This window comes from Bubalus kerabau, chromosome 13 (genome assembly GCF_029407905.1).
Source record: "Bubalus kerabau isolate K-KA32 ecotype Philippines breed swamp buffalo chromosome 13, PCC_UOA_SB_1v2, whole genome shotgun sequence".
In the NCBI taxonomy this organism is placed as follows: Eukaryota; Metazoa; Chordata; class Mammalia; order Artiodactyla; family Bovidae; genus Bubalus; species Bubalus kerabau.
Genome location: NC_073636.1, coordinates 52,423,098 through 52,443,681, shown reverse-complemented (window position 1 = coordinate 52,443,681; position 20,584 = coordinate 52,423,098). Strand labels below are relative to the sequence as shown.

Below are 20,584 nucleotides of genomic sequence, written 5' to 3'. Positions count from 1 at the left end.
AAGGGTGGCCCATATAAAGAGATGCTGTGGAGTGGGCCACAATCACTCCCATACTTTTGTGAAAATACAGAAGTAAAATCCATGACACTATGACACTACTGATAATCTGGAAATCAGAGAATTTAATCACATCCCAGCATGCCAACACAATTATAGTATCTTTTTGTATTTATTCTACATGGCTATGATCATTGCATACACACCACTTCTGCTATAATGTCACCTGCATTTGTATGATTCAACCATTTTTATTGACAATAATGTGAGCATTTCAAACATACACAAAAATAGAAAACAATAGTGTAATGAATGCCCATGTGCCCATCGCCTGGCTTCAAGAATTACCAACATTTGTCTAATTGTATTTCTTCTATATCATACTCCCACCTTTTCGGCTTTCCTTGCCTTCCCCAGGGGATGATTTTGAGGCTAATAACAGATGTCCTATTATTGAATCCAAAATATTTCAGTATGTATTACCATAAGAAAAGAACTCTTTAAAAAAATGAATGGGGCTTCCCTGGTGGTCCAGTGGCTGAGAGTCTGCCTGCCAGTGCAAGGGACACAGGTTCAATCCTTCCTCCAGGAAGATCCTCATGCTGCAGGGCAGCAAAGGCCACACACCACAACTACTGAGCCTGTGTTCCAGAGCTCGCAAGCTGCAATTACTGAGCCCACTTGCTGCAACTACTAAACCAGCACACCTAGAGCCAGTGCTTTACAACAAGAGAAGCCACTGCAATGAGAAGCCCCTCTACCACAGTGAAGAGGAGCCCCTGCTCTATGCAACTAGAGAAAGCCCACGGGCAGCAACAGAGATCCAGCACAGCCATAAGTAAATACATAAATTTTGAAAAAAAAAAAAAAAAAAGAATGATTAAGCAATAAATTCTTAATATAAAATATCTAGTCCATATTAAAATTTTTCTGACTCAAGAATATTTTCTTAGAGTTAATTGTTTGGAACAAGGAACCAAAGCCCCTATATTATATTTCATTGATATATCACATAATTTGCTTTCAATCTATAGTTTCTTCTTATTTCTCTGTGACTTATTTGTTGAAGAACTGCTTCTTGTATATTTCTTGTAGTCTAGATTTTGCTAATAGAATCTCCATAGTGTTCTTTTTTTTTTTTCCATAGTGTTCTTTAACAGGCTAGATACTGTTTTACAGCTTCAATTTTTTTAAAAAAAGTTCTTGTTCTTTTTCAAACTTAAGCTGAATGCTTAAGTCGTTATTTTAAAAAGCCACAATAAGATAGCACCTTACACCTGTTAGAATGGCTATGTTTTTCAAAAAGACAAGAAATAACAAAAGTTGGTGAGGATGTGGAGAAAAGGGAAACTTGTGCCCTGTTTTTGGGAATGTAAACGCTATAGTGGTACAGCTACTATGAAAAATAGGATGAAGAGTCCTCAAAAAATTAAAAATAAAACCACCACATGATCCAACAATTCCACTTCTGGGCTTACATCAGAAAGAAATGAAATCACTATCTTGAAGAGCTATTTGCACATCCATGTTCATTGCAGCATTATTCACAATAGCCAAGCTATAGAAACAACCAACAACCTAAGTGTCCATTAGTGGATGAAGAAGATAAAAGATCAAGGCTGTATATTGTCACCCTGCTTATTTAACTTATATGCAGAGTAAATCATGCAAAATGAGGGGCTGGATGAAGCGCAAGCTGGAATCAAGATACCTGGAAGAAATATCAACAACCTCAAATATTCAGATTATACCACACTAATGGCAGAAGGCAAAGAGGAAGTAAGGAACTTCTTTATGAACGTGAAAGAAGAAAGTGAAAAAGCTGGCATAAGACTTCAACATACAAAAAACTAAGATTATGGCCTCCCTTAGAGGAGGGGTAGCCATGGAAGAGATAGATAGCATCACCAACTCAATGGACATGAACCTGAACAAACTCCAGGAGACAGTAAAGGACAGGGGTGCCTAGTGTGCTGCAGCCCTTCGGGTGGCAAAGAGTCAGACAAGACCTAGCAACTGAACAACAATAACAAATTCAACTCTGCTGTTATTAACATCACCTCTTTTTGTTTGCATTCGTCTGTCATATCTTTGCCCATTCTTTTATCACCATCCGTAGTTTTAGATGATCTTGTGTACAACATCATATAATTTAGATTTGATTTTTTGGTTTAACCTGAGATAATTTTTCTTTTGATAGGTGTTTAACCCACTTACAGAGAAGGAAATGGAAACCCACTCCAGTATTATTGCCTGGAGAATTCCATGGACAGAGAGGAGCCTGGTGGGCCACGGTCCATGGGGTCACAAAAAGTTGGACATGACTGAGCGCACAGCACATCCCACTTAATATTTAATGGTACTTTGGTTCTATCACCTTGTTTATGTTGAATTCTGTTTAAAAACATTTTTTTAAACCTTTACCAGTATGATTCTACATCGTTTTCTGCGTTCCTTCTGATAAGTACAGTCTGTTTTAAGTTCTTACGATAGCTATCCTGTCACCTTTAAACAATGTCTTTTGAGTTTTCCTCATGAGACAGGGAAGTTCATATACCTTTAAATTCATCCCATTTCTCCACTATCACATTCTGGCTGGTTATATTGATAATTTTATAGTTTCTCCAAGTAGATATTTTTATATCTTTAAAGAGTATAAATACTCTTTATAACTTGATTTAACAGCTTTAAAATTGACTGATCTCCCACTTGAGAAAATGTAAAGATAATCTCTCTCTCTTACTGCTTCCTAATATTTTATTAAATATGAGTTCATTTATAGGTTTTTGAGATTTTCAACATTTATATTCTATTTTTTAATAGCATTCTCATAGATGTTGTAATTAGTCTTGTATCTAAAAAGATTTAATGCTCATCATTAATCTTTTCACTAACAGAGACTAGTTTTATAAATAATTAGTTCACATAATGTCTCTAAGGAGAAGGCAATGGCACCCCACTCCAGTACTCTTGCCTGGAAAATCCCATGGATGGAGGAGCCTGGTAGGCTGCAGTCCATGGGGTCGCTAAGAGTCGGACACAACTGAGCGACTTCACTTTCACTTTTCACTTCCATGCATTGGAGAAGGAAATGGCAACCCACTCCAGTATTCTTGCCTGGAGAATCCCAGGGACGGGGGAGCCTTGCGGGCTGCCGTCTATGAGGTCCCACAGAGTCGGACACGACTGAAGCGATGCAGCAGCAGCAATGTCTCTAAGTTCTAAGACTTCAGCTTTCCTAAATAACCGTGTAACTAGGACTCTGAATAATAAGATTCAGTACAGAGGACTCATTAATACTATTTACTTCAATAAAGTGTTTGGTTTTTTAAAAAATTAGCTATACTTAGTTTCTGAGGGCAAAAGTCATAATGTATGGAAAAGTTCACAAGACAAAACAAATTCCCTTTCTCCCCAGCTACCTACTACCTTTTCCTGAAGACAACCACATTTATCAGTCTTCTTCCAGGTATATGCCGAGTTTATACAAGCAAATGTGCATATATACATTTCCCCCATGATTAGTGGCATATTATATACTATTCTGTACTTTGTTCACTAGCTTACTTCTTCTTTAAGATCTTCTCTAATACCTTACCAGTCCAATCCACCCCTCATGCCACCCTGCTGTCTCCCTTTCTCTAAACTTAGGAGAGCTCCTTTGAATAACATGGGCAATGCTTAAAATATGATTTATATTTTTTATTTATCTTCTTCTTATTTGTAAAAAAAGACAGTATAAAGATGAAAGCAGGAGTTTTAGAGTCAAGAAAATCTGAGTTTGAATTCTGGGTTCTACTAATTATTCATAGGTAACATTAGGCAAGCTGCTCAACTTTCTCTCTGAGCCCTAAATCCTCTTCTGTTAGATGGGAACATGTACCTCCAGGTTAGCAGTGAAATGCTTATCACAGGCTACAGAAAGAAAGAACTCATTAAACGTAACCTGACACTACCACCAGCACCACCATCTATACCAAGGAGACTGGACTGATCCATTCCTCAGACGGACAGGGATGGCCATTGCACGTGGACCTTAGTTAGCCACAGCAACACACAGGAAGCTAAGTCACGTGACTCTCACCAGCCTAGATTACTGAGCCCATGGTTTAGATGAGTGGCTATCACTTGTTTGAAAGCAGCTTCCAGGACCCCTGGCCTCGGCCTTTGCCTCTGGTCTGGGGCAGAAGTCAGTGATACTTCCTCTCACCAATCATACTTAAAAAGTGTTCCCAAACTCTAAAGATTGACTCTAACCTCATAACTATATTCCATTCACAACCAGGGAGCAGGGGTTAGGAGATTCATGTCAATGGTCATGTGTTACGATGGGGACAAGGCATACACAAAGGGTATGTTGTCATTGTTCAGTTGCTAAATCATATCCATCTCTTTGTGACTCCATGGACTGCAGCATGCCAGGCTTTCCTGTCCATCACCATCTCCCAGAGTTTGCTCAAACTCATGTCCATTGAGTTGATGATGCCATGCAACCATATCATCCTCTGTTGTCCCCTTCTGCTCTTGCCTTCAATCTTTCCCAGCATCATTGAGTTGACTCTTCACAGCAGGTGGCCAAAGTACTGGAGCTTCAGTTTCAGCATCAGTCCTTCCAATGAATATTCAAGGTCGATTTCCTTTAGGACTGACTGGGTTGGATGTCTTTGCGGTCCAACGGACTGTCAAGATCTTTTCCAGCACCACAATTAGAAAAACATCAATTCTTTGGCATTCAGCCTTCTGTATAGTCCAACTCTCACATCCATACATGACTGCTGGAAAAACCATAGCTTTGACTATATAGACCTTTGTTGGCAAAGTGATGTCTCTACTTTTTAAAATGTGATCTGGGTTTGTCATAGCTTTCTCTCCTAGGAGTAGCATCTTTTAATTTCATGGCTGCAGTCACCATCCACAATGATTTTGAAAAATGAAAATTTTGCCCCAAAATAAAATCTGTCACTCTTTCCACTTTTTCTCTTTCTGTTTGTCACAATCTTGATTTTTTTTCAACTGTTGAGTTTCAAGCCAGCTTTTTCATTCTCCTCTTTCACCCTTATCAAGAGGCTCTTTAGTTCCTCTTCACTTTCTGCCATTAAAATGGTATCATCTTCATAGCTGAGGTTGTTATTTTTCCCAGCAATCTTGATGCTAGTTTGTGATTCATCCAGCCCGGCATTTAGCATGATGTACACAAAAGGTATACAATATGTCTAAGATTGTAAATGTCAGGAAGTAAGGCTTGACTGCTGAGTACAGAATCTGCTTCCTGGGTGCTTAACAAGCTGTTTGGGAATCTATTGGTTTTTTGGTTCAGAGACATGAGTCCTGCCCTTCTCAAGTATGTGTTAGTGCTCCACAGCAAGTCAGTCAGCCTTAGGCAAATACAGCCCATCTGCCTCTGCAGAGTGCTTGAGAGACCTCTGAGGATTCAAAGGTGAGTTTTCTCGGTGGCTTCCCCTGACATTCAAGTGGTCACTTGGTAAGGTCACACTGACTGCTGAATTCCCCAAACCTGGGCCATAGTCCATCCTCCACTCTCAGTCCCTGCTACCATTTGCCTAGTTTAGACCACTGCTCTTTACTAGCTCTGTGCTCATTCTCTCTACTTCCAGGCTTCCTTTACTTCAATTCATTCTTTCTCCTGTAGTCAGAGTAATCTTTCAAAAACATAAATCTGATCAAATCATTTCCCCACTTAACACATTTACAGCATCCCCATTACTTGTAGGCTGATATCTAAACTTTTTGGCCAGTCTGACCTACCCGCATGCTGCACTTCTTCAAGGCTCTAGTCACCATCAGGTCTTCTTTCCTGCTGTTTCTTCTGTCTGGAACTATCTTTTCCCTCCTTTCTATTTTGAAGGACCAACTCCTACTTCAGGTTGTAGACAATTTAAACAGCATCCTTCCAGAAGACTTTCCTAATCCCTTAGGACTGGGTTAGAGCAGGTATAGGATAAAGATTTGCTGAACAGATGAATAAATGAACTAATAAAAGGCATGTGCAACCTGACCTCTGAGGCAGCTGCCTAAGCAACTAAGCTGTGGGTACCCACATGCTAAAAATTTTCCCACTTGCAAATCTGAGCAAGTATCATTCATCAGACAGCCATTTTAAAAGGTAGCTAAGATTAGATATACATATTTTGGTGCAAAATTCATTAAGGTATGAAAGGGTTCAGCATAAAGTTTCTTCTTCCTTTCTCTGGCATCCTGAACCTTACTTCTCCCCAGAGGCAACCACTAATAAGCAGATTTGGGGTATGTCTCCTCAGATGGTCTATGCATATACAAGTATACAGGAATATACAAAACCATATTTTCTTAACAACTTCTTCCACACTTACAACGTCTATCTCCTAGGTTTTCACGTATGGCTTAGATATGGTAATAGCATAAGACTTAGAAATTCAAATGTAGAATATGTTTACTTTTTGTTTATTCAGTTTTAAAAAGGCTGCTCACATGGCTTCCTTGTCATAAGCTTTAACATTAAGATGGACCATCTGCAGTCAGAGTGTCAGAGAAGCCTCCTAAGAAAGGTGGCACTGGCAGTGCCTGTGCTTCCATTCCCATTAAAAAGGTCACTCTGGAGGCTGCGGGCAGGCAATGAGGACAGTCTGGTGAGCTTACTGCCAGAACCCCATGTCCTGGTGCAGCTACAGGAAGTGGCTGGGGCCTCTGGAAACTAAGTAAGACAAGACTAGGCAGCCAGGCCCAGAATGTGGCACAGTGGGGAAGTAGGTAGGGTTCTAGAAGGGTCAGCACATTCCAGAGAGGGCAGTTATGAGAGCCAGCTCCTGCAAGGGTCCATGAAAGTCCCAGGGTGAAGACAAGAATAGCTGTGGTGTATCTTGCAGTGAGGAGCCAGGAAAGGCTGAGAGATCTGCAAAGGCCCTTGGATTCTATTTAGTATCTTCTTGGGCAAAAGAAACTGAAGAGTCAGTCTACTGCAAACATGCCAACCTGAGCAGCATGCACCAGAATCACAAGCACAGGCTTGGCCTGCCTGAGAAAAAGTTAGGGTCTGAGTCTCTGACAGACACCTTCTCAAAGTCCTGTTTCCCCATTAGTATCATGTAGACAAACCCTGTGGGCTTTGGATTCTAGGTCAGGAATTGGACATAGAAAAGGGGCTTTGCTTTATGGAGAAACAAGCAAAAGGATTATCCCCAGCATTCCTTAGGCCAGCTATGCAAACTGCTACCTGCCAAGAGGAAATGCCATCATTAAGGCAAGGTACAGCAGTTATCTGGAGCACAAGGTGAAGAGGCCATCGTGGGCAGTTTCATCCTGCTTGGGCCATCCTCCTGCTATGTACAAAGGAATGGATACTCTGATTTAGCCAATGCCTCACAAGCCTGGGCTGTGAGTGAGCAGGCAGCCTGGCCTGGCCCATTCCCAAAAGTGGAGAAACATCTCTGAGGTCTGTTTGACCATCTCAGTCTGGCTAAAGGCTTCCAGCAGCCTAGAAGAAATCAAACCTCAAAAATCTATAGATATTTCTTTTTTGATAATTTTTTAATTATTAAATTGTAGTATAGAAGATTTACAATATTATACTAGTTTCACGTATACAGCACAGTGATTCAGTATTTTTACAGATTATACTCCATTGAATGTTATTATACAATAATGGCTATAATTCTTTATCTGATACAATATAAACTTGTTGCTGTTTATACACAGGAGTTTTTAATTTCTTAATCCCATTCACGTAATTTGTCCCACAACACTTTTGTCTCTCCTTTGGTAACCACCAGTTTGTCTTCTATATCTGTGTAGTTGCTAAGTTGTGCCTGACTCTTAGCGACCCCATGGATTGTAGCCAGCCAGGCTGCCCTGTCCATGAGATTCTCCAGGCAAGAATACTGGAGTGGGTTGCCATTTCCTCCACCATATAGATACTTCTAAAAGTAGATCATGGGAGCAAAATGTCTGCTCTCTGCTTTAAAGCTAGCATTATAATGAGCTGTGCTGGTCGTTTCAGCACTGAGATTATTCCCTAATCCTTGGATTTCTGTAATACACATCATTTTGTGGTTGCAATACAGTGCTTTTCTCACTGTAAAATAATCCCTTGTTATAAAAGCAATGAATCAGAGCTTGACTTATGAACAGGAGCAAAGGAGGCAAATGCTCCCTGGGGACATGAAATGTTTGTCTACCGGTGGCAGATTCCACCTCTAAGAGAGGCACTAAATCTCCGAGGAGAAAGAAATACTTGCCCTTATCTCCTGTTTTCCCAGAAGGCCAGTGCTCATGGTGAACCAGGTCAGATTAGTCTATAGGGTCCTCTGTGCCCAGATGTAAGGGGAAGATGTTTACTAAGGCACTACCACTTAACCAGCCCCTTGCACTTCAGAAAACAGCATATATGGTCTCAAAGGCACCTGTCCACATCTGATCACATCCCTAGCTTTAAGTTCCCTGACGAGGGACTGAATTTGGGCTGTGGTAGTGAAGGCACCAAGTCCTAACCACTGGGCAACCAGGGAATTCACCCTAGCTTTCTTTATATAAGCACAGAATTGACATACATTGCCTTTGAACAATGAGTTGGAAGGCTCTTTTAATGAAATATGCCTACCAAATGCCAGACAGAACTCATCCTGTCTTGGCTTAAAAGGGCTATCCTCTTGGAATATTGGCCCAGGTTCATGGATGGTAAAGATAGAGCACTTCCCTAAGGTTCTTTGCCAAGGCAGCCTGATCGCTTTTCCCACATGCAAAAAAGGGAGAAGGCCACTGAAGGAGAAAGTGTCAAGAAGCCAAGTGGCACTAGGGTGGCAAACACCATGTGATCAGGTGGTGGACATGGGGCAGACTATAGCCCACACCCTTGGCTTTGATGATGACTTCCAAGCATTTATCAAAGGACCAGACAGCTCTCCTTGGTTATCTCCTGGACCTATGTTTTTTCCTATGTAGTCTATTTCAAGGATATGTACCATCAACTTTCCCAATCTCCCAAGCTTGAAACCTAGAAGTCATTCCAGATACGTCTTGTTTCAATGTCCTCCATCCAGCCTGTTACCACATCCTATTGACCCAGCCCCTCAAAAATCTCTTTGATCTACCTTGGGTGGACCCTGTGGATAGACCCAGCTAACCTCCATTCAACTCTGTTTCTAGGGTGCAGTGCCTAAAAAGCAACAAGGGCCTCTAAAAAGCTGGACTTGAGACTCCTCAGTGCAGCAGCCGAACACATAAATTCTTCTCTCCAGTGACCCAGTCTCCTGCTCTGCACAGCCTCCAGCTCAGCTCTTTCCCAAGACAACAGCTCTGCTAATGCTCTGTTGTCCCCATTCCCTGTAGACTGGCAATGGGATCAGCAGGGCAGAACTGTGCTGGGGACACTGAGTTATTTTCTTCCATCTGATTTCTACTTGCTGGGCTGCTTCAGGAAGCCCAGACCCCAGGTCTTCTGACAACAATAAGCATTTTATCACTACTGTAGGAAATTTAGAATTTATTCTGGGTTTCCAGCCACTATAGCTAATCTGACTAAAAAGTGCTGCTTCCAGACTGCAAGATGGTAGGACAATGCAAGGTTGAGTACAACCTAAAGATAGGTGGATTTTTCTATATATAAGCAGATGTGGAAAATCTCAGTGTATGCAGCAGAGGGTTAAAGGAGAAGGTTCTACTGGGCCATACTCTGCACTCATGGGACAGGAGAAATGCATCAAAATCATGCTGATTCGAAGGCTAGGAATACTTATTCAGTCAACTGACATTAGTTGGAACGGAAGGCAGAGTTAAGCGCAGCTCAAAAGAGGTGTTGACATGGCAATTTATTATCATTGAGACAAACTCTTAGAAGAAATCCACCTATCAAATAAGATAACAGCAAAAAATGCCAGTTTTCCCTGGATCAGTTCTGTTTTAGATTTCAGAATGGTAGGTGGGAACATGAAGAAAAGTCTGTTGCCTCTAAACAGACTTTGAAAGGCATGCAAGCAGGATGTAGAGCACATTGCTTACCTTGCGAACACTGGTCAAGAAATTTAGGAAACAGGAATCTACGGAGAGAAAACAAATATTTAAAACAATTAATCTCAGAATTTTCACTGATTTCTCGCAAAATTTTGACTATCACTAACATATAAAATGGCTTACTCAGTGGGGCAACTGGCAGGCAACACTGAACATTAAGGATGGCCATGGTTATTCAAAAGGTATTCATAGTTTTGAACCAGAGTTCCCTAAGCCAGAAACCCTAAAAGAGTCCCAACATGGCCAACTCTTGGTGGAATGTTGAACAGGAGATTCCTGTTCAACTACCAAGACTATAGGAAATGGAGAAAGAGAGATTGGTCTTTTTCTTTTACCCTGGAGAGATACTGTCCTGTTAGTACAGGGAAACTTTCAAGGGAAAATGAGAAAAATTACACTTGCCTAATTCTGCCAAGGGCCTTCAACAACAAAGTTGCCATATTTCCTGTTATGTGCACAACTAAATCCGGGTTCCCCTTTAATCTTTTTTAAAAAGTGTTTGTTTATTTATTTGGCTGTGTCTGGTGTTGTGTCAAGCGGGATCTTTCATTATGGCATGCAGACTCTCTAGCTGTGGCACACAGGCTTAGATGCCCCACAACATGTGGGATCTTAGTTCATGGGTCAGGGGTCAAACCTGCATTACAAGGAGGATTACATTACATTACAAGGAGGATTCTTAACCACTGGACCACCACAGAAGACCCCGCACCCTTTAACCTTATTCTAAACTCGAATGGTGAATGAAATGTAGGAGACTGACTGAATAGATTGAGGATAGACTAATAGATAGACTAATTCAAAGTATGAGTTAACAACTGTAGCTCTGTAGTAAGCTCCAGAGAAAAACTCAATATTCTTAGTGTTTTAAAACTTCTAAAACACCACAGTGCTGTTCTTGGTGAAGAAAGCCAATACTAATAAGAGCTATCTTTCATCAAAGGCTTTGACTGGGCACTGGGCAAGCAGTTCATATATACAATTTTATTCTCACATCCACCCTGTGCCTTGGGTACTTAAAAGCTGCAAACAGTGGGTTCATGGTGGCTAAGCAAGCTAAGCACTTGGCCCAAGGCCCTACCTGCTGCTGCTGCTGCTAAGTCGTGTCAGTCGTGTCCGACTCTGTGCGACCCCATAGATGGCAGCCCACCAGGCTTCCCCGTCCCTGGGATTTTCCAAGCAAGAACAGTGGAGTGGGTTGCCATTTCCTTCTCCAATGCATGAAAGTGCAAAGTGAAAGTAAAGTCGCTCAGTCATGTCCGACTCTAGCGACCCCATGGACTACAGCCTACCAGGCTCCTCCATCAATGGGATTTTCCAGGCAAAAGTACTGGAGTGGGGTGCCATTGCCTTCTCCGAAGGTCCTACCTGCAGCTAGGAAATGGGAGGGTTTACACAGGGGCCCAGGTTTGTTTAACACCACAAAGCTCCTGTGCTGTCTACCCCTGCAAGTAAGATGTTTGCTGAAGTCACCCTCTGAATTGTTGCTTGTCCAGTTGGCAGGTATTAATGCTGTTCAAAACACTTAGGGGAGTTTTTCTCTTGCAATTTCCTTGGTGGTGGCAAATCTTCATTTTTTAATTTGAGTTTGACAATGCTCAGACACACACCATTTGGAACCAAATTTGGTGGATGAGTGAGCCACTTGGGTAAGTAAAACTTTGGGCTGTGGATCTAGTTCACCTGCCTGATTCCTTCACGGTTTCTAAAGAATTCCACAGAGGAACCCCGATGTGCTCTGAATAAGGTTAGGAGCCCCAGAACAAAGAGAGAGAGATCCTCACTTGAGTCTCCCAAGAATAGAGCTCACTGACTTCACTGTACTCATAGTCCACTGAAGGGTCAGCTGCAGAGCAAATGTATTCTTTAAAAAAAGTGTTTACTTTTGGCTGTGCTGGGTCTTCATTGCTATGCATAGGCTTTCTTTAGTTGTGGTGAGTAGGGGCTACTCTCTAGTTGCAGTGTGCTGGCTTCTCATTGCAGTGGCTTCTCTTGTTGCACAGCACGGGCTATAGGGCACTTGGGCTTCAGTAGCTGCAGTGCTCAGGCTTAGTTGCCCCACAGCATGTGGAAACTTTCCAGACCAGGGATTGAACCCATGTCCTCTGCATTGGCAGATTCTTAACCACTGGACCACCAGGAAAGTCCACAAATGCATTCTTAGAAAATGTCTGTCCCCTCAAGTAAGTGCCTGTAACTTTTTAAATTTATTTATAATTGGAGAATAACTGTTACAATGTTGTGTTGGTTTCTACCATGCATCAACATGAATCAGCCATAGGTATATATATGACCCCTCTCTCTTGAAACTCCCTCCCACCTCCCACCCCATCCCACCCCTCTAGGCTGTCACAGAGCACTGGCTTGAGCTTCCTGTGTCATGCAGCAAATTCTCACTGGCTATCTATTTTACATATGCTTCAGTGCTACTCTCTCAATTCATCTCCCTCTCTGCCTCCCTCACTGTGTCCACAAGTCTGTTCTTCATGTCTTTGTCTCTACTGCTGTCCTACAAACAGGTTCATCAAGACCATTTTTCTAGATTTCCAATATAGGCGTTAATGTACGACATATGTCTCTTTCTGACTTACTTAACTCTGTATAACAGGCTCTGGGTTCATTCACTTGACTAGGAACTGACTCAAATTCATTCCTTTTTATGGCTGAATAGTATTCCATTGTATATATGTACCACAACTGCTTTATCCATTCATCTATCAATGAACAGCTAGATTGCTTCCATGACCTGCCTTCTGTAAACAGTACTGCAATGAACACTGGGGTACATGTGTCTTTTAGAAAGGCTTTCTCAGGGTATATGCCCAGTAGTGGGATTGCTGGATGACATGGTAGGTTTTATCCCTAGTTTTTAAAAGAAATTTCCAAACTGTTCCATCCACAAACTCCATTGTGGCTGTGTCAATTTACATTCCCACCAACAGTGTAAGAGGGTTCCCTTTTCTCCACATCCTCTCCAGCATTTATTATTTGTAGGTTTTTCGATGATGTTCCTGTGACTTTACAGTATATGCCTTAAAAGCCCTTCTCAGTGTCCTGCTTGCTTTCCCACAGCAGTGCACAGCAATTCATACCAGTAGCATCTGAGACAAAATTGAGCAATGCTCCCTCTCCATGCATCTTATCCAGTCACAGGTTGGAAGCTCGTATTTTAAACCTCTGACAGGCTAGAGGGTCATTAAGTTACTCACTTTAAAGAGCTGCAAAGAAAATACTCAACACACGGACTTGCACATTTATGCAACTTCTCATTGAGATATCACTGTTTTTAACAATTCTTGTAAAATTACATGAATTTTTTATTATAGTACTTCCCACCCCATATCATGACTGACTGTGTACATGCCATGGATGTGGCATTCGGGAAATTATTTAACTTTTCTGAGCATCAGCTTCCTCATGGTAAAACATGGTAATGATGCTTACCTTAAATGCCTCCCAAAATACTTAAAGGGATTTTGAGGACTGAAAGAGGTAAAGCATCACAGTGTCTAAAAAACAGCAGAAAACAAATGATAGCTCAATTCCTTTCCTTCTATACATATCATCCTCCTTTCTAAACTGTAATGTATTTTTTTCCTCCTCTTTCTTTTGCATTACAAGGCAGATTCTTAACTGGACCACTGGGAAAGCCCCTAAAACTGTAATATTACTGAAGACAGACAATAACAAGTATTGGTAAAGACGTGGAGAAATGGGAACCCTCATATATTGCTGGTGAGGATGCAAATGGTGCAATGGCTTTGGATAACAGTTTGTAGTTCCTCCAAAAGTTAAATAGTTACTATATGACCCAACAATTCTACCCAAGAGAACAGAAAAACATATGACCATATTAAAACTTAAACATAAACATTCATAGCAGTATATTTATGATAGCCAAATGTAAAAAACTCTAATGTCCATCAACTGATGAGTGGATAAAAAAGATGTGATATATCTATACAATGGCATATTTGTCCATAAAAAGGAACAAAACACTGACACATGCCACAGCATAGATGAACCTTGAAAGAAGCCAGGCACAAAAGGCAACATATACGAACATATCCAGAATAAGCATATCCACAGAAACAGAAAGTAGACTAGTTGCCAGGGATTGGGAAAAAAAAGAAATGGGAAGTGACTGGAAGGGACATTTTAAAACAGTGAATTTTATAATATGTGTATTACATTTCAATAAAGCTGTTATATTAAAAGAAGCAATATACATGGTACTATAAAATATCAAATGTTTTACACATCATCCAACATCTGCCCCCAAGGAACTAACCATTTCCCAGAAGAAACCACTATTCACAGTTTGGGATGTATTCCTCCAGATACTTTCTATGTTTAGTCATACAGACATTTAAAGAATACATATTGTTTTGGTAATTTGCTTTTCTCACTTCACAAATGGGCATTTTCCATATCAGTACATAAAATCTACCTAACTTAAAAAAATGCCTGCATAGTATTCCATTACACACGCTCATTCACTAAACTGTGTCTGAATTTTTGTGACCCCATGGGCTATACCCCACCAGGCTTCTCTGTCCATGGGATTTTCCAGGCAAGAATACTGGAGTGGGTTGCCATTTCTTTCTCCAGGGGATCTTCCCAACTCAGGGATCAAATCTGCATCTCTTGTGTCTCCTGCACTGGTAGGCATTCTTTACCACTGTGCCACCTGCTTCCATTATATGAATATCCTCAAATTGAACCACTTACTAATGAGCATTTGGGTTATTTCCATTTGATATTATTAACATTATTGTCTTGAACACCATAGAGCACATCTATTATATTTCAGACTGTCCATACCTTCTAAACACTTTTCCCAGACTTGGATTGAGGAAGCTTGTCCTTCAAATAAATGGCAGAAAACTGCTTTTCTGGCCCTTCCTGCCATCTGGTATAAGCATATGACCTAAGTTTTACCAACGAGACTCCAAGTAGCAAAGAACACAGTGAATGAGGGGATGTATTGGAAGCAGACTCCATTTTCTGGTGGAAGAAGTGACTGAGATAGCCTCAGACAGCCTGATGGGGATCTCACTGGGGCAGCGCTACTGAAGTTTGAGTGTTCCACCTGGATGCCTCATCAATACAGTCTGACCCTCCCAGGGGCTTTTCAAGCTATTTTGTCCATTAGTAAATTCCTCCCCAACTAAACATGCTGGAGTGGCCTCTACAGTTCAGAATTAATTATTCTGCCTAAATTCCTCAGACCTGTGTCCTGGACTATAGTCCTCAGTAAAGACCCTGAATAAAATTTAAACTCACAACTTTAAAAAAAATATATAAATAAAAAATAAAAATTCAGCCTGAAACAAATACCCCTATATAGACATATATATCTTTGCACATTTCTAAAAATATGACTGTATAATAAAATTCTAGCAATGGAATGGCCATATTTGACTCCAAAGAGATTAAATCATTTTACATTCCTATCAACAGTATGGGGGAAAAAAGTATACGAAAGTACCTATTTTCCTACACAAGTTGCAACATAGTAAATCACCCCAAAACTAAGTGGCTTAAAATAAGAATGATTTATTATTTCTCATGATTCTATAGGTTGAATGGGCAGTTGTTTCAGCCTGGGTATAGCTTAGGGGGGGTGATGACTCTTTAAGATGGTCTCACTCACAGGCCCAACAGTGGTCTTGGTCTAGATGGTAGGAATGGATGGCTGGGGCTCTCTATCTACATGGTCTTTCACCCTCCAACAGCCTCTTCAGATGGTGGTTCTTAACTCCCAGAAGCAAGAGAGGGCAAGCCCCAAAGTGTAAAATGCTTTTCAAGCCTTGGCTTGTTTCATGCTTCTTGAGGACCCACTGGCCAAAGCCAAGTCACAATGCCTGAGCCAAGATTCAAAGGGTGAAAAGTAGATTCAACTTAAGTCCCGATGGGAAGGGCTGCTTTTGCTATGCCCAGAATTTTTTTTTAATATAAATTTATTTATTTTAATTGGTGGCTAATTACAATATTGTATTGGTTCTGCCATACATTGACATGAATCCGCCACAGGTGTACATGTGTTCCCCATCCTGAACCCCCCTCCCACCTCCCTCCCCAAACCATCCCTCTGGGTCATTCCAGTGCACCAGCCCCGAGCATCCTGTATCATGCATCAAACCTGGACTGGCGATTTGTTTCACATATGATAATATACACATTTTAATGTATGGCCAGAATTTTAATCTACCACAGTTGGCCTTATAAGGATTTCTTTTCTTTCTTTTTTTGACCATGACATGTAGCTGGTGGGATCTTAGTTCCCCGACTAGGGATCGAACCCAGGCCACAGGTTCAGCACTTTCACTGCCCGTTTCACTCTGTATAACAGGCTCTAGGTTCATCTACCTCACTAGAAGTGACTCAAATCCATTCCTTTTTATGGCTGAGTAATATTCCATTGTGTATATGTACCACAACTTCTTTATTCATTCATCTGTTGATGGACATCTAGGTTTCTTGAACTTCCAGGGAATTCCTGGACTTTTTTTCTTTTTACAAATGTATGGGCTTAACACTGGTCACTTAATCTTTTTACTACTTCTGTCATTTAATAATACTTTAATAAATACATATATGTATTGTGTATCCATTAGCATGTTTTTTTATATTTATTTTCTGAATGCACTAGGTCTTTGTGGCTTTTCGTGCACTTTCTCTAGCTGCGGTGAGTGGGGGTTACACTTTGTCGTGGTGTGTGGCTTCTCACTGAGGTGGCTTCTCATCGAGGCGCCTTCTCTTGTGGAACATGGGTTCCAAGGCATACAAGACTCAATAGTTGCAGCACGAAAGCTCAGCAGTTGCTGCTCGTGGGCTCTAGAGTGCAGGTTCAGTAGTTGTGGCACATAGGATTAGTCACTCTGTGGAATGTGGAATCTCCAGACCAGGGATTGAACCAGTGTTCTCTGTGTTGGCAGGTGGATTCTTATCCACTGTGCCACCAAGGAAGTCCATGTTATATTTACTTTAATAGTTCTACCTTTAAGTTTTATATCAGAAATTAAAGAAATTTACCAACCATTTTTAAAATTTTACAATTAGTAAAGTGTTCTATGTTTTTGCATATGATTACCTTTTTCAATTCATTTTAGACTTTCTTAAGTAAATGTGTTACTGCTTTTTTAATTTTTAATTGGAGGATAAATGCTTTACAATTTCTGCCATATGACAATTGTGAATCAGCCATAAGTATACATATTTCCCCTTCCTCTTGTCTCTTGAACCTCCCTCCCACCCTAATTCTTTTCTTAATGGAATGAGATTAATGTTATTTAATAACGTTCTAGTCTTTTTTTTTTTTTTTTTTTTGCCACATCACAGAGCATGCAGGACCCTAGTTCCCCAACCATGGATTGAATCAGTAACCTCTGACTCGATGTGCAGTGAGCTTTTTTTTTTTTAATTTATATTTTGGCTGCGCTGGGTCTTTGTTGCTGTGCAGGCTTTTCCCTAGTTGCAATGAGCAGGCTTCTTTCTGCTCATTGCAACTAGGGAAAAGTTCCCCAACCACGGATTGAATCAGTAACCTCTGACTCGATGTGCAATGAGTTTTTTTTTTAATTTATATTTTGGCTGTGCTGGGTCTTTGTTGCTGTGTGGGCTTTTCCCTAGTTTCAATGAGCAGGCTTCTCTCTGCTCATTGCAACTAGGGAAAAGTTGCTGTGGAGTACAGGCTCTAGAGCACATTGGCTTCAGCAGCTGCAGCATGTGGGCTCAGTGGTGTGACTCACTACCTCCAGAGCACAGGCTTAGTTGCCCTGCGGCATATAAGATCTTCCTGGATCAGGGATTGAACCAATGTCTCTAGCACTGGCAAGTGGATTCCTTACCACTGAGCCATGGGGAAGTCCCTGATTGTTTCTAATTAACAGTTTTATTGAGATATAATCAGCATAGCACAAAATTCACTCATTTAAAGTGTACGGTTCAATGTTTTGTTTTGTTTTTTTTTAGTAAATTTACAGAGCTGTGCAAACACTGCCACAATTTCATTTTAGAAACATTTTCATTACTACAGGAAGATCCCGCCTTCCCATTTCCCCAGACCTTTAACACTTCTTTCTTGAACTCTTCCCACGCCACTCTATTAGTTTTTCTTCTTAACTTTTTCTCGATGGTATAGAACAGTATTTGTCTAGTTCTTTGCTTATTACTATCTTTTCCTACCTTTCTATGTTAGTATCTCTGATAGTGTCCAGTCCCATGTTAGACCTCTTTCTGCTTGATTCATCTTTAACTAAAAACTTGAGAAAAAGAAGAGGCATGGATGGTAGAAAAAGTGGCATATAAGAGTCTACACAGCATTCTCAAGTACAATGGTGATGCTCAGAATTCACTACAATAACCTACCTTGAGGTATAAGGAAAAATAGCTTTTTTTTTTTAATGAGAAAGCAGAACCTAGAGAAAGCAGAGCTAATGAGAAGGGAGAATGGTAAAGACATTTCTTAGGATCACTTAAGACAATTAGGGTAGTAATTTTTAATGTAATTTCTATGAGAAGTATAAAGATATCAACTTAGGACTCAAATAAGAAGGAAGCTTTTTCAGATGAAGATCTAAGGATAGATCAATCAGTTGCCAGGAGATGATTAATAATATATGGACTAATCAGAAAAACCACATGATAACATATCTTGGATACATTCTTAGAAATATTCTACTAAAGGCTACAGAGAAAGGAAACTTTGCAGCCTCTGTCCTTGGAATTCTACAGGCAAGAATACTGGAGTAGGTAGCCAGTTCCTTCTCATTCTCTTCTCTAGAGGATCTTCTCCACCCAGGGACTGAACCCATGTCTCCCACACTGCAGGTAGATTCTTTACTATCTGAGCCACCAGGGAAGCCCCAAACAACTCTGTGATATGTGTGCTGTGCTCAGTCACTCTGTCGTGTCCAACTCTGTGACCCCATGTACTGCAGCCTGCCAGGCTCCTCTGTCCACAGGGATTCTCCAGGCAAGAACACTGGAGTGGGTTGCCATGCCCTCCTCCAGGGGATCTTCCCAACCCAGGGATCGAACCCAGGTCTCCCACACTGCAGGCAGATTTTATACCGACTGAGCTACCAGGGAAGCCCAAGAATACTAGAGTGGGTAGCCTATCCCTTCTCCAGGGGTTCTTCCTGACCCAGGAATTGAACTGGGGTCTCCTGCATTACAGGTGGATTCTTCACCAGCTGAGCTAACAGGGGAGCCCTCCAAACAGCTCTACAAAGGGAAAATGTAATGTCTGAAACTTCTCAGTGGGGACTTCTCTGATGATGAAATAAATAATTCTAGATACCACTGAGGCAGTATAAACTATAAAACCCACTCAGAAAGCAATTTGGGAATGGGAATACAGAGTAATAAAATTGATCATCAGTTCAGTTCAGTCGCTCAGTCGTGTCAGACTCTTTGTGACCCCATGAACCGCAGCTGGGAAAGATTGAGGGCAGGAGGAGAAGGGGACGACAGAGGATGACATGGCTGGATGGCATCATCGACTCAATGGACATGGGTTTGGGTGGACTCCGGGAGTTGGTGATGGACAGGGAGGCCTGGTGTGCTGAGGTTCATGGAGTCGCAAAGAGTTGGACATGACTGAGCGACTGAACTGACTGACTGATATATGTTCACTTACATAATATGTTTATATGTTAACCTAAGAAAGATATAAAGCTTTATGTACATCACAACTGTTAAAAAAAAGTATGCATATAAAAGATAAAAAAGGACTTCACAAAAATTATAATATTACATTGAGTTAGTGAGATTACGGGTGAATTATTACCCAATTTTCTTTGTTGTTGTCATATTATTTCCAAAGTAGGAAAAAAAAGTTCATTTGTTGGTAGTGAGAATGAATGTCATTAACTGAGGTAAGATGCTTTAAGATGGCTTAACCACATGAAAAAGTATCTGTGAGGTACTCCAAGTGCCTTATTACAGAAGGTCCCTTCCCTGCAATAAAGAAAAGAAAAGCCTGCCATGGGTATTCTTCTTTTCTGGGAGAATTTATTTCAAGTCCCACTATCCTAGAAGGGTGACTTTTTAGTGCACAAAGAAAAGTGGTGAGAAGATGCCAGTCCATACGGAGAGTAAAAAAGCTGGCTTGAAACTCAACATTCAAAAAACTAAGATCAAGGCATACAGTCCCACCACTTCACGGCAAATAGATGGGGAAAAAGTGGAAGCAGTGACATATTTTATTTTCTTGGACTCCAAAATCACTGCAGATAGCAACTCTAGTTATGAAATTAAAAGATGCTTGCTCCTTGCAAGGTAAGTTATAACAAACCTAGACAGTATATTAAAAAGCAGATGTCACTCTGCCAACCAAGGTCTGTATGATCAAAACTATGGTTTTTCCAGTAGTCATGTAGGGATGTGAGGGCTGGAATATAAAGAAGGCTGAATGCCAAAGAACTGATGTTTTCAAATTGTGGTGCTGGAGAAGACCCTTGAGAATCTGTGGACTGCAAGGAGATCAAACCAGTCAATTCTATAGGAAATCAGCCCTGAATACTCATTGGAAGGACTGATGCTGAAGCTGAAGCTCTTAATATTCTGGCCACCTGAT

General features: G+C 40.9%; 1 protein-coding gene across 1 annotated transcript in view; it reads right to left on the bottom strand.

Moving 5' to 3' along the window:
• The window catches only part of DNAAF9 (dynein axonemal assembly factor 9), a 220,709-nt gene that overhangs the window by 15,758 nt on the left and 184,367 nt on the right, over nt 1-20,584 (bottom strand). Inside the window, exon 32 of the mRNA XM_055544328.1 lies at nt 9,988-10,025. Coding sequence (XP_055400303.1) covers nt 9,988-10,025 — 38 coding nt within the window. The remainder of the gene's footprint in view (nt 1-9,987; nt 10,026-20,584) is intronic.